Source organism: Arabidopsis thaliana (genome assembly GCF_000001735.4).
Source record: "Arabidopsis thaliana chromosome 1 sequence".
NCBI lineage: Eukaryota > Viridiplantae > Streptophyta > Magnoliopsida > Brassicales > Brassicaceae > Arabidopsis > Arabidopsis thaliana.
In genome coordinates this window covers 19,016,206-19,030,989 of record NC_003070.9, presented here as the reverse complement: position 1 = coordinate 19,030,989, position 14,784 = coordinate 19,016,206, and the positions used below count along the sequence as shown (strand labels likewise).

At 31.8% G+C, this 14,784-nt stretch overlaps 3 protein-coding genes and 1 non-coding gene across 4 annotated transcripts; 3 read left to right on the top strand and 1 right to left on the bottom strand.

Annotated features, from left to right (window-relative positions):
* Positions 1-1,145: 1,145 nt before the first annotated feature.
* AT1G51330 (Serine protease inhibitor (SERPIN) family protein) lies at positions 1,146-2,149 on the top strand (the record flags this gene model as incomplete). The annotated part of the gene is made up of 3 exons (NM_104011.1): positions 1,146-1,238; positions 1,497-1,822; positions 1,987-2,149. The coding sequence occupies 3 exons, from the start codon at positions 1,146-1,148 to the stop codon at positions 2,147-2,149; spliced, it is 582 nt and encodes a 193-aa protein (NP_175544.1).
* Positions 2,150-3,989: 1,840 nt separating this feature from the next.
* On the top strand, positions 3,990-4,075 carry MIR5653. Its single transcript, NR_139298.1, has one exon. It is a non-coding gene; the product is annotated as a microRNA ath-MIR5653 precursor (primary transcript).
* Positions 4,076-4,220: 145 nt separating this feature from the next.
* On the bottom strand, positions 4,221-5,348 carry AT1G51320 (F-box and associated interaction domains-containing protein; the record flags this gene model as incomplete). The annotated part of the gene is made up of 1 exon (NM_104010.1): positions 4,221-5,348. The coding sequence occupies one exon, from the start codon at positions 5,346-5,348 to the stop codon at positions 4,221-4,223; it is 1,128 nt and encodes a 375-aa protein (NP_564587.1).
* A 3,833-nt stretch (positions 5,349-9,181) lies between these two features.
* AT1G51310 (tRNA (5-methylaminomethyl-2-thiouridylate)-methyltransferase) lies at positions 9,182-12,049 on the top strand. The gene is made up of 10 exons (NM_104009.3): positions 9,182-9,608; positions 9,688-9,762; positions 9,873-9,926; positions 10,003-10,081; positions 10,206-10,333; positions 10,501-10,584; positions 10,721-10,804; positions 10,889-11,040; positions 11,251-11,401; positions 11,473-12,049. Exons 1-10 carry the CDS (start codon positions 9,255-9,257, stop codon positions 11,803-11,805), a joined length of 1,494 nt encoding a protein of 497 aa, NP_175542.2. The 5' UTR covers positions 9,182-9,254; the 3' UTR covers positions 11,806-12,049.
* The last annotated feature ends 2,735 nt before the right edge of the window (positions 12,050-14,784 follow it).

Here is a 14,784-nt window from a genome sequence, read left to right as displayed (position 1 = left end):
ATTCGAGAACATATTAATTATTTTCTTTCTTTTAAAAGGAAAATATGTACTTTTAGAATATAAAATAAATATTTTGTCCAAGAAAAAATAATAATTAAAATCGTGAACCATGACTATTACTTTCCCAAAAAAATGATTTAACTGGTGAAATAAGGTTTATTTATTTAATTCCACATATATATTTTATTTTTTGTTACAATTATACAATTTTCATCTAATATATATTGATTTTTTTTTTTTGTAAATCACTTTTTTTTTTGTCAACTACACTTAATTAAAAATAACTCCATAATTAGTTGCCTAATAAGATTTATAAAAAAAAATTGGTCAAACTATCCGATGATTCTTTTAAATAAACTTTGAATATGATATGAAAACATTTAACTTAATTGTATTTACAAAAACGATTCAGCATGTTGAATATATACGTTTTTCTAAACAATATTTGTCATATATACCCTCCTAGGATATGCACTAAGATGCTTAATTGAGTTTAGAAAATGTGAAACTGCTAATAATAATAATATATTAGATAATTTTACTTTAATCAGAAATAACCTTTCCCATAGGTACCTTTCCGATATGCACCTCTAAGCTATGTCCTATGTGAATTAAGGTAGATTTAGATTATTTTTTATTTTTTATTTTTTATTTCCTGTATGTGGTGGAGAATCAGAATTAGTTTTTTTCTTCCAAAGTAATAAATTTAAAAATCTTTGCAAAATAGGAAGGTAATTTGTTTTTTTTTAAGAAACAAACAAAATATAATTGATTGAAGTGCAAAGCGATTGGTGTTAGAAAAAAAAGGAAGTGCAAGAGCGATTTGATGATTTGTTTTGGACATCTTTTTTCGGTCATTGTTCAAAATTATAATTAATAAAATATATACTCATTAGAATCAATAAAGTAAAAATATTTGGTTTTGTTGAAAAGGGGTTTTAGGCCGACCACACATTACAATTTACTTACATCAAATTATTGATGACTTGAAGTTAATGTTGTGTTAAGTGTCAACATGACATACGATAGATTTTCGAGGGAAAATGGTAGTTCACATAAGCTGGATTAAGTTTTTGTGTGAGATTAATTGTGCATCTAGTAGATAAAGAATTCAAAATGTCATTCCAAAAATCTTTAATGGTAACATGAGGAGAGAGTATGGTTCTGTTTCCGCGAAATCGCTTCCGTTGTCCTTGTCGAAGGAAGCTAAAGAGGTGGTCCACGCGGCAGTCAATGGAGTATAGATAGAGAATTCACTTTCGTGTAGTCCCAGGTCCAAGGATCTCTTTGAGAATTTCTTCAAGCTGATTTTGCTCAAGTTGATTTCCTATCTTTTAGGTTTCGAATTTCTATAAATAAATTAGGTCAACAGATGTTTGACACTGTACACTTAAGTGCTTAGAGAAACTACATATATATATATATATATATATATATGTGTGTGTGTGTGATCTTTGGTTTGTGGTATTGTGTTAATGGTTTTTGTTGTTTTGAAGGCCGAGGAAGTGCGTATGGAGGTGAACTCGTGGGCTTTACGTCACACCAATGGTCTCATCAAAAATCTTCTACCTCCTGGATCTGTTACAAACCAAACCATTAAGATTTATGGAAACGCACTGTACTTCAAGGGAGCTTGGGAAAACAAATTCGGTAAGTCAATGACGATACACAAACCTTTCCACCTTGTCAATGGCAAACAAGTACTTGTGCCTTTCATGAAAAGCTATGAAAGAAAATATATGAAGGCTTACAATGGTTTCAAGGTCCTTAGAATACTACAATACCGAGTAGACTATAAGGATACAAGTCGCCAATTCTCAATGTATTTCTTTCTACCGGACAAGAAAGATGGATTGGATAAGCCTGTCGAGGAAATAACATCTAGTTATGGATTCTAGGACAGCCACATTCCGAGATGGAAAGATAGAGTTGGTGAATTCAGAATTCCAAATTTTGAGATTGTTTTGAAGCTTCAAGAGTTTTCAGTGACATGGATCTTAATGTTTTGATTGAGATCGATGAAGAAAGTGCAGAAGCTGCGGCTGCTACTGCTCTAGCTTGCACAGTTGCACTTGTGTGGCTGCAGCGCTATTATGCCGCCTCCTCCCATAGATTTTGTGGCAGATTATCCATTTCTTTTCTTGATTAGAGAAGACAAACTTGAACTGTTTTGTTCGTTGGCCAAATCTTTGATCTTTCGGTATCTTCTTCTACTTAGGATGGCATTAACCGGATCAGAGTTTGGAATTTTAAGATTTAGTTCTTCATGTAATTCTTCAATTTTTTTTAACTCTATCTTTTCATTTTTTTTTATCTTAATATAATCAAAGTAATCAAATTTGTTTCAACTTTTAATTTACTCTCATTGTGATTTTAGTTTTATTTTTCCATTTTGAAAATAAAATAAAATATTTTTAACTTTTTTTCAATAGGCGTATCCAAATAAGAAATTTATCCAAATTAAACCATTCCGGATTCTTTTATTTCACATTTCAACTACATAAAAGAAATATACATTTTAATAAGTTCATAATCTTATGCTACTTAATTTTATTAATAATTTTGTAAATTGTTTCTTATGCTATTTAATTTTATTTTAATTTTATAACAATTAAATTTTATGCTATTTAATTTTAAAATATGTTAAAGATATTCAGTATTTCCGAATATTTGCTATTTGTTTTTTGGTTGACTGAAAAATTAAATATTTTCCTTAAAAAATCTATGAATTGCACAATTTGATAGCTCTAGAAGTTTATGGAAACATTAATTTATGTAAATTATGTGTACAGAAATGAAGAATGAAATCTCAGATGATAGACTAACTAAGTCATAAATCATTTTATCCCTAATTCTTTTTTCTTAACAGGTCAGTCAATAATTTGAATTTTCAAATTTTATTTTGTTTGAATCTTGATTCTACAGCCTTTTTTTATTTTTTTCTTTTGTCTAAAATCTTGATTCTACACCTAATTCATCAATTTACGATCTGGCATTCTGGCTCAATCATTTAAATGTTGGGTTATTTCATGGGATCCAAGAACATTCCCAAAACAATTTAGAACAAAACCATTTAAAAAAAAATTCTCCTTGAAGGAATGGAATAAGAGAATTCATCTAAGTTTTATAGAAGCTAGGGGTGTCAAAATGGGTAACCCAACTCAACTCAACTCATAATCAAATGAGTTAAGGGTTAAATGAGTTATGGGTTGACCCAAGTCATTTTGTTAAATGGGTTGGGTCAACCCATAACTCATTTAATTTGATGGGTTGAGTTGTTAAATGAGTTAACTCATTTAAGTAATAATTTAATTAATTATTATAATAAAATAATAATAAATAATTATCATTATTAATTCATTATCATCAAATTTAGGATATTTACGGATTCCACTTTTTACGGATTTACGTTTTTGGCGGGAAAATCACGAGTTTACGTTTTTTGGCGGGAAAATTACGGGTTTACGTTTTTGGCGGGAAAATCTCGGGTTTACGTTTTTGGCGGGAAAATCACGGGTTTACATTTTGGCAGGAAAATCACGGATTTACGTTTTTGGCGGGAAAATTACGGGTTTACGTTTTTGGCGGGAAAATCACGGATTTACGTTTTTGGCGGAAAAATCACCGGTTTTGGTTTTTGGCGGGAAAATTATGGATTTACATTTTTGGCGGGAAACTCACGGTTTTACGTTTTTGGCGGGAAAATCACGGGTTTACGTTGTTGGCGAGAAAATCACGGATTTATGTTTTTTGGTGGAAAAATTACGAGTTTACTTTTTCTCAATTTCATCGCTTGTATATTTAAGAAATTTGGAAAAATATTGATTTTATTAAATTGTTTAGATGTGTTGGTTAAGCTTAAATTGATATTGGTTTAGAGATTTTAGTTGGTTTAATTCAATTTTACAAAAATTGATAGGTTAATTGGGTAAACCATTGAAACCATTAACCATTACAACCCAACTCATTTGACTCATCAAACCAATTGACCCAATAACTCATTTGACCCATCAACTCATTTGAGTCAAAAAATTTAACTCATTAGGGTTCATGGGTTGAGTTGAGTTGAGTTGGCCCATGAATTTTGACCCATTTTGACACCCCTAATAGAAGCTATCAATATTATTTTGAAAGTTGTAGAGAAAGCTAAAAGATTTTATTCAATAACAAAGTACAAAATACATCCATATAGTTTGTTCTATAACCAAACATAATAAACCTTAATTCTTGTTGTCCTCTTTGACCCGGGAAGGCCGAACCAAACTGGGGATATAAGTATGGAAGTGCGGGCGAGAATAATCAGATAGAACCTCATACTGATCTATTTTGATTTTCTTGAACATATCTCCTTTTACAATGTAGATGTAAGCCTGATCAGTTTCATCATAACAACAAATGACAAGCCTCTTAGCATCATCGTTGTCGAGGAAGTAAGTTAGGTCAGGACGGTTATACCAATAAAATGAAAATTTAGGGAAATTAGGTATTAACACTGTCATGAGGTTTATCCACACCACGTCCTCTTCTAATCCTACCTCCCTATCATTGATATTATTCTTTGTCAACCAAATCTTTATCTCTGATGTTTTATTGCATAAGTTTAACAATGAAAGACGATCTTTCCTAAAAACCGCAAGGGCTAGAACATTGTCGTCATCGTACATAAACGGTAGACTACAAAAAGTTCTTGGTTTTTCTGTTGAAAAACTGAAGCTTCTAATGAAAATACCATTGTTAACATCTACACCAGCCCAATACAAAGTTCCATTCAGAGATACGCTATTTGATTGGAAAATTGACCAAGTACTATCAGACTCCAAATCTTTAACTTTCTTTGAATATAACCCAATCTCATAAATTATGGATTTTATTGATGAGTCACCTTCACATTTATAATAATCGAGCATCTTGTATTGTTTTTTGTTATCATAACCTATGTCATATGTGACTGGATAACGATGTATGGATGGGAAAAATCTAGTTTGTCTCAACCAGGGGTTCCAAATCAAGACCCCGTTAAAGTAGCTAGTACAAAACAACAAGCCATCACAATCAACATAGTCGTGTAGCCGTATCGGCATCTCAGATTTCAAACCAGGAATGGCTAAGGGTAACTCATGGACCTCTATCCGTGGACCTTTGAAATTTACGGCTACCGAATAAATCTTAGACTCGGTTCGGAAGATTAATTGTGGTTGTGATTGAACAAAGTGGTCGTTGACAAACTTATTATCATCGAAAAGAGAATTCCATTGCTTACATACGGTTCTGAATTTAACAAGAGATTGAGGTGGAACCCTACATAGGATCTCTTCCACTAATTCCCATGGAAGGTTGACCGACACCATTAGCTTTAAGATGAAAATAAAGATTATACTTGGGTGTGACAAAATTTTCTAAATTATAAAACAACAGTATATATGCACTATATATATAAGGTCTCTCTCTTTGAACAAAAAAAAAAGGTCTCTCTCAAAATAAAATTATATGTATATCTAAATAATTGCATAAGGTAATGTACAAAAAATAAGTTAAAACAAAGAGATTTTTTGACTAAATAATATTAAATTTTGGAAGAAATATTTAAAATGTATTAGATGCTTCCAGATAAAATAAACTGTACGTAGATATGCTATATTTATTTGGATTTGTTTCCTTATAGCTATTTTAGTGTTTCTAAACAAAAAACAAATATATATTATCGTCAACTTAATCATTTAGTGGTATATGAATTATTTTCACTTCCTAGATTGACACATTTCAAAATGAATTAATTGTTTTGATATGTTTTTGTCAAACTAAAAATATTTTACCTGTATCAAATAGATGCTTTTAAAAACAAAAAAAAATACAAATAATTGTAATGATTAAAATATACTCAAATAAAATGCAAACATTTTGTTGAGCAAAGATATTACAATTTATGAATTATGATTTAAATATAATGTAGAAATCAAAATATAGTAAAATATTGTATATACTATACTAGATAAGACCATTCTAAATATGCGGGTGTTAGATATAAATGTAAATTTTTTTGACAGAATTTGATTTTGAATAGTAAAATGGTAAGCTACACATTTTTCGATATTTAATGTAATAATTTTGGTTTTGAACAAAATTTGAGTCTTATGTATTCTATGTTATATACATTGTAATTCTATATACAATCTTATTGATGATATTTGAATTTGAAATAGTAATTCAAACACTTTTTCTATATTCAATTTAGTATTTAGAAAGAATTTTTTTTTACATCTTACCCATAAAATTTTGCTACAACTTAACTATCAGCTAGTTCATCATAATAAACTCGAATTTTACTTCTACGTACTTCATCTTAAGCGAAGCATGCATCTTAAGATAATTTGTTTTTGTCAAATAGCTTCCACCATTTGTTTTTTCAAATTCATTTATTTATTGGGTGTTATTGAAGCATGCATTAAAAGAGATAAAGTAGATGCCATAAATTGAAGAGTATAACAGTTCTACTACCCATAAATTGCACAATGCACTACATTAGTTATTTAAGCTGGTAAAATCACTAGCTACCAGGATAAACCACATATATATGAAACGAGCAAACTAGTGCATCATATAAAACCTACCGAATTTACAATAAACTGTCTAAACCCTTTAGTGAACAAAAGCTTTGATCGTACTCATTTGTTATTGCTAAAGTGTCCATAAGGCTTTAGCTAATATAATTAAAACTTCTAAAGAATACACTTCATAAAAAGTTGAAAATATTTATAATATTAAGACTTTTATGAAGTTTCAAATATTATAAATATTTTAACTTTAGAAGAATTTTAAATATTATAAATATTATAGAGTACCATAGCTTCAGAAAACAATATACAAGAGTAACATACCTTCAGTATCTCGATCAGAGCTGTGGATATGTGTGAATCAGGCTTCTTAGAGTCGTTAAAGTTGAGCACATATTGCTTCATTAACAAATAGAAACCCAAGTGTCAGATATAAAAAAAGGAAGGAAAGCATTACGTAAGTTTCAAATAAAAGAACCCGTTTTTTTTCCTCTATCAGAATTTAAAATTCAGTACTCACCTTGGTGTTGCGGAAGCCTAATTCATCGATTCTTAAAATTTGGGTGATATGTTCTTCATGTTCCTTCAGCTGTGTGAGGACATCGCCCATCACCCGAACAACAAATTTTACAAGTCTATATTGAAAAACAGTGTCAGATTCTATTGAAAGACAAAATCTATATTGAAAATGAGAATGCGATAAATAATCTTCTATTTGACTTACCCACTGAAAACACCTTGTTTGGCTTCTAAATATTCCATTCCATAACGAACTGGACGTTGGAATAGACGTTGGAAAACATACCACTACTTTCTTCACTTATACATAACTTATGTTAGTGAATCATCTTGCGAGAGAAAATCATACAGCTTTTGAAAGAATTAATGACTTTACCAGGTTTTGATCCATGGGCAATAGCAAATGACACAATTGTTATATGATCAACAACAATTTCGTATGCCTTGGTCACATAGCTCATTTTTCCATCATATTTCGCAGCTCATGTGGCCTAATATAAAAAGGTCTTAATGTCTAGATGATGAAAATTATTTTAATGTTTTAATATAAAATTTTTTACGAGAAAGGCTTCTATTTTTTGGATAAAACTGCAACCCCCTATTCTCCCACGATCTCGATGGAACAACGACATGGCCTTATACAAAAAGCTTTCAAATTTCTTCCTTTCAAATTTATATTTCCTCCTTCTCTAATCAGATGTTTTTTAAAAAATTTCTTACATATTCAGATTTTGGAGTTAATCAATAGCATCTTTCTTCTAATAGCAATCACTACTTCTATATCAAAATCTTTCAATATACAAATTATGGATTCGAAATTTTCTAATTGCATCCAATTTTCTATTTTACGATTTGTTCTTAGTCTTCTTGACTTTTAATTTTACACTTTATTTGTATTTGCAGGTTCTTATTCCATATTTCATTGAAATATATGCCAGAGAGATAAACAATGATAAACCAGATTTGTATTCAACTTACACTTTGATTTCTTTGATCTTTGTTGTCTCTCTCTATCTCCCAATCTCTACTGAACCTCTGTTGTTTAATTTGGATCAAAGGTAAACTTTTCGACTTTTAGATTCTTGATTAGAATGAATATTGATTTCTTCACGATTTGATTCAATTTTGCCGGTTCTTCTGTTACCATTTCGCGTTTTGATTGTAGATTAGTGTTCATGTGCCACAAAAGTTTTTAATTTCATTTATTGTTTGCTTCGGATAAATAGAGTATAAAGTGAATATTCAAATCTTTTTAAAACTTAAAATTGATAAGTGATTGAAAATTAAATCACTTACAGAGTTAGAACCATGAATAAACTTTGGCTCGTGGTAGTTATTCAACCAGATGCTTACAAGGCACTATATAATGTGTTTAGGATGATTTGTTAAAAACAACCACTTGGGTGTTATTGATGCAAGTATTCATGAGACTGTCACGCTGTATGCCGTCAATAAAAATGAGCCTGATAAATTTAAAAATTTGTTTGCTTCGGATTATACGCAGCAAATGCTTATACTATTTAACAGTTTGTTCTTTGATTTCTTAATTTTAATTTAATATATTTGTTTTGATTTGCAAGTTCATATTCCAAACTTCATTCTCCATATATGCCACTCAACATTAGATTAAACAAATTTATAATAAACAAACAAAAATGGATTACTCCGTCATATTTATGACGGTGCAAACAGAAAAGCTAATTTGAAGGTTTAAATTATTCGTAAATTATTTTTTGGTGGTTTATAATGTTAGTGAAAAATTTTCAAAATTTAAAGTGCTACCTAATAATATTTTGAAGGTTAAAATGTAATTTTCTCAATGTTTAGTATAAGTCTATAACAGAATAGTTACCATTTGAGGGAAATACTAATTCATTGATTCTATGGAGCAAATTAACATTAAGCATGCAGTTTTTGTTCAAACCGATTGGCACAAACCACCACCGAATTCGGTACTTTATTAACCAAAATAAACCGAAAGCCAACCCAAGCAAACAGAACTATTCGGCTAATTTTGGTGGCATCGTCTGGTAACCGAAGCAAGCGGCTCGGTTCATTTTGGTTAACCGAACCAAATGATAACATAAAAATGTCATTTCGAGGTTTTTGTCTTATAAAGCAAAACAGTGCAGATAAGATAAACCCTCCGGTTTTACCCGAAGGTTCAATCGCCGGCGAATTCCGATGTTCTCCGCCGTCGCCAAACCCTTCCTCTCTCCCTCACCACCGCTATTTCGCCTTCCTCTTTCCTCTATCTCAATTTCCTTCCGCGTTTTCCCCTCATTCTTCTCCTCCTCCTCTTCCTCTCAATTGCCGTCTCCACAATCTTCTAACCCAATCACGCCTCTCATATCCTCGAACCGTAACTATAGCCGCCATGCCTTTATCGTCGACCAATACCTCTCATGTTCCATGCCTGAGAAGCCTCTTCGTGTCGCCGTACTCCTCAGTGGCGGCGTCGATAGCAGTGTCGCTCTCCGTCTCCTCCACGCCGCTGGTCACTCATGTACCGCTTTCTATCTCAAAATCTGGTTTCAGGTGTGCTTCTTCTTCTTCTTCGTAATTGCTTGTTGGAACCATAGACATATGGGTTTGTGATTGTTTCAATGTTGTGTAGGAAGGCTTTGAGAATTTCTGGAATCAGTGCCCTTGGGAAGATGATTTGAAATATGCAAAACATGTTTGTGAGCAGGTACTGTTCTTGATAAACCATTTCGATTCCTGTTTCAAAAGCTTCATGCTTTGTATACTTTTACAATGAAGGGACGATGTTTACTGTTTCTAGTGGTGCCATTTTTACAGGTTGATGTTCCTTTGGAGGTTGTGCATTTAACAGATGAATATTGGGAAAGAGTTGTAAGTTCTTTCTTCGTTGCTTCTTTTTAGAATGCTAGTAATTGGGTTTCTGATTGGGTTTCTTACTATATATCAGGTTTCCTACATTATTGAGGAGTATCGATGTGGACGTACACCTAATCCGGATGTTCTATGTAATACTAGAATTAAGTTTGGTAAGCTCTTAAGTGCAATAGTTTGTGATCAAGGGTTTTCGCCAATGAAGAAAGACTTCTGCTTTCAGTTGAAGTGTATATGCTAATTTGACTAATCAGCGATAGTTTGACCTTATATATTCAGGTGCATTCATGGATGCAATCAGTGATATGGAGTATGACTATGTAGGTTCAGGTCATTATGCTAAAGTGGTCCATCCTCCTGCTGACCAAAATGATGCATCATCTGTTTTGGAACTATCACAAGACATGGTACTTACTCCAGTAAAATACTCTTGACTTAATCTGCCGGTTATTTCTGATCAGCATGTTTAATGTTTGCATTGTACCTATTGTTTTTGGCTATAATGCTTCGTAGGTGCATTTCTTTTAATTTCAGTACCTCTACCATTTATAGTCTGTATTTTTCTATTGTTTAGGTGAAGGATCAGACCTACTTCCTCTCACATCTCTCTCAAACCCAGCTTAAGCGACTGCTTTTCCCACTTGGTTGTGTAAAAAAGGTACTCGAGGAAGTTTGTCCCACTTGGTTGGGAGAGCTTTTATTCCCATACCTCTGCTCGATTCCGAAAGAAAATTAATAACGAAAACATTTTGATTTCTTCGTGGTGGTTGTCATACTTTTTTTCTGGTGTACAGGACGAAGTTCGCAAACTAGCCACACAATTCGATTTGCCAAATAAAGATAGAAAGGATTCGCAAGGAATTTGTTTCCTTGGGAAGGTATGTTTTTTAGTTTGCTCTTCTGATTAATGGCTGTTTGTCTAGTGCAAGTCTGAAACATAAGAACATGGTTTTCTGTAATAGATAAAGTTCAGCGACTTTGTCTGTAGACACATAGGGGAGATGGAAGGAATTATATTGGAAGCCGAATCTGGGGATTTTCTTGGTAACCACCGGGGATTTTGGTTTTACACAATTGGACAACGCCAAGGCTTGCGTTTACCCGGTGGCCCCTGGTATGTTTCTTAAAAGATGTATGAGATTCTTAGCTATTTTTGTCGTTGGTTGAGATACCAGCAATTGGCTCATATGACAATTATAAGCAGCTTCTGGTTCTTAATATATGAACACTTCATTAGTGTTGAGAAGACAATTTGGCTGAACGCCAAGTATAAATTCTTTTGGATCTTTAATTTTGGTTGTGATATCCCTTTATCCATGTACAGGTATGTTGTTGAAAAGGACACCAAGAACAATGTAGTGTTTGTCTCCAGAAATTATTACTCAATCGACAAGAGAAGGCGGATTTTCCGTGTCGGCTCCTTAAGATGGAATAGTGGGAAACCTTCAGGCAAAGTTAGAGAGCTCCGTTGCAAGGTAAACAATATGATTACTTTCTACACATGATAGTTTACTTGGCACTGATAAGTTGAGAGCGGCTTTTATAGGTCCGACATGGGCCTGGCTTCTACAGCTGCAGTTTTGAAATGGAAGGAGACGGAGATGTTGCAGTTGTGCACCTAGACGAAGACGATCAAGGTCTAGCTGCTGGACAGTTTGCAGCGTTTTACGAGGGAACCACTTGCATTGGTTCAGGCGTAATTCTGGAGTCATGGGATGATCAGTGTTTCCCGGTCTGTGCAAAAGCCCTTCAACTCGCAGCATTGGAAGATAAAACCAAACTCGGGAAACCTGTCAAAATCATGACAATGCCTACTATGTCATCTGTTGAGGCTGATACAGGAGAAGCCAGTGCAGAGCAAAAACTAGTCAACGCATAAGAGAAGCCAGTGCTCTCACAAACTCTGTAGGTCCGAGGCTTTAGCTGAGAGGCTTTAAGCTTCAGCATTTGATGAAATGCTGTATCATAAGGTGTAGTGTTATACAGACAGAGGCTACGCATTGTCTTAATTCTTTTTGTAACTGAATGGTTCAACCATATGTATACAAAAACGTGCCTTGGTAAAGTGTAGCACTGGTTCCAAGTAATCTCAGGTCCAAGTGATTGAGTTTCACTGTCATCAGCTTGGTTTTCATCAATTTCGCTTCTGTCACTAAAGAGGAACAACAAATCCTCATTAGCTCTCTGCTCGTTTAGAAGGTTTCTTGTTCTTAAGAAACAAGTTCTGTTCTGACTATACCGAGAACAGATGAAAGAGACAAACCATAATTTGTTGGAACAGACGTTAAAGCTTTCTTCCAAAACCATGGTCTGTTATTGTTCCCTTCAGTGTCTTCATATCCTCTGAAATAACCTTGTAAAATATATGAATTACTTGAAAACTGCCTTGATCCATACATTAATGCAAATGCAAATGGTCGAAAGAGAGTATCAATAGTATTACGATTAGAATGTCTATCACTGATATCTACTATTATTATAAGTAATTTCTGAAATGATCTCAATCATAGAAATTAAATATTTATTTCATTTTCATTTTTAAAAAGAAAGAAATACAGCATGGTATATGTTTTTTTAGAAATTTATTAATTAGTTTGACTTTTTTTATTTAGAAACGGACAGGAGATTCAAGATATTTTGGATATCTGAGTGTGCAAAAACTTAAAATGCTAAATGAAAATACCATAAAATCCAAAATATTAATAACGTTAGATGATTTTTGACAATTAAATTAATATATCAGTTTTAAAACGTAATTATGTACTTTATCAATCTTGAAAAAAGTTAATGAAATTCTCGCAAGCTCACTGTAAACCAACAAAACCTTCTCTTATATAAATAAGAATTCTATGGTGTATATATAAACTAGATGTTGATAAATAACTCTTGAACTTTATCAATAAGTGTGACTTAGAAAAATAGTAGCTTTCAGCTCTTGCCAACCAACAGAGTCGAAACTTTAAGGTTGTGGACCTTTCTCAGCAAAAGATTAGAGATATTATAGATAGACGATGGTAATATTTTTCCTTGCAATGAAACCTTTGTTAAGTTACTTCATTATTTAGGGAGCTAATGTGTGTTAGAGAAAACCTACAAATGAATTCTTGTGTTTTCAATGTATCTCCATTGAATGATAAATCTGTATATATATTATTACTTCTAGTTACAGATTAGCTCTTGCTCTTTGGCATTTTTTTAAATTGTTTTTTTGTAGTGACTAAAAGTTATATTCAGAAATAATTTCAATTAAGTTGGTTTGTTGAAGTTACCTGAATAATCACCAATCAATATTTAAACTTCATGATCTGTAGTGATTCACAAGTTGTTAATAAAGAAGAATGTTGCTATTATATGAATAGAAATAGTTCACACCATTTTCTTAACCTTCCCCCACTTTTGAATAAAAGAAGCAGAATGAAAAAAAATAAAATTTGTTAGCATTATTTAATTTTAAATTTAAATTTTGTTGAACCAGAAGCAAAACTTATAAATTCTTCCAAATAATAATGATCAATGTATTAGTTTTTAAATATGAATCTCAATTAAAATTATTAGACGTTGTTAAAATAATTCTTGCAATGAAATCTCTTGTTGGTTTCCTTCATTAATTAGTAACCAAACAAAGATTTTGAACTTTTGATTCAAGGGAATAGAAGTTGTCCGAAACTATCCACATTAACCTCTTTTTGTTATTGTCATTTCTAGTAAAAGGTTGATGAATACAAACTCTCATTTCAAACTGAACTATTTATGGTTCACAACCCATATGATATATACATGCACTCTGATTCTCACCAAAATTATCACATATATATATATATATATATATATATATATATATTTTAATCTTAAAAAAAAAATCTTGAAAAAAAACATAATCAAAACAAAGAAAATAAAAAAACCCTAGAAATTTCAAAAGAAAAAGAAGCAAAAATCTAAAACCACCTAGCTAGCTAACAAATACCTGGTGTGTTAGAGAAAAACAAATTAATTCGTCAATTTTCTATTTATTGCCATTGAATCATAAATCTGTATGTGTTTTCAATTTATTGCTTATTGTAGTTGTATTATAAGTTATTTTTAGAAATAATTTTATGTAAGTTACTTTGTTGAAGTTACTTGAATAAAAACATAGTCATAATTTTCTAAAACCTATATGGTTTGCACCATTTTTAAAACTTCCACCACTTTTGGATAAAAGAAGCAGAATGCAAATGCTGAAAACTTTGCATTTTTTCAGTATTCAAATCTTTAATCTGGTTGAACCAAGAGCACAAATTATAAATTCTTTGAAATAGTATCTAATATATTTCAAATATGATGTCTCAATTAAAATTTTAGTCTGAACTTTTTCCAATTAAAAGCACAATTTTCAGTTTGTTTTTGTAAATTAAGTGACTGGAGCATATTGAGTAATAACTATTTTATATAAGAAAAGTTAGATGACTGGAGGTAAAAATAGTAAATGAAATTTTCATAAGACTCTGTACCTTTATCGAGAGGGTTATAATTCTTGAGTTTTTATCAATAAGTGATTCAGAAATAAGGTTGCTTTCAGCTGTTGGTAACCACATATTCGAATTACTTAAGGTTGTTATGGGCCTTTTTCTGAAAAATAGCAAAAGATTAAAAGTATTAATTAGCCGTTGGTAAATTGCAATGAAACCTCTTGTTAGTTTCCTTCATTAATTAGTGACCAGGGAAATTTTTTGACCTTTTGATTCAAGGGAAAAGTGTAGAGGAAAAGCAAGCTAAAGTCTTCAACCTTCTGTCTCGTATACCCAATTGTCTTTTATCATTATTTAAAAGAAAGTTATATCTTGTATACCCAATTGGTCTATAAATTACAACTTCACTC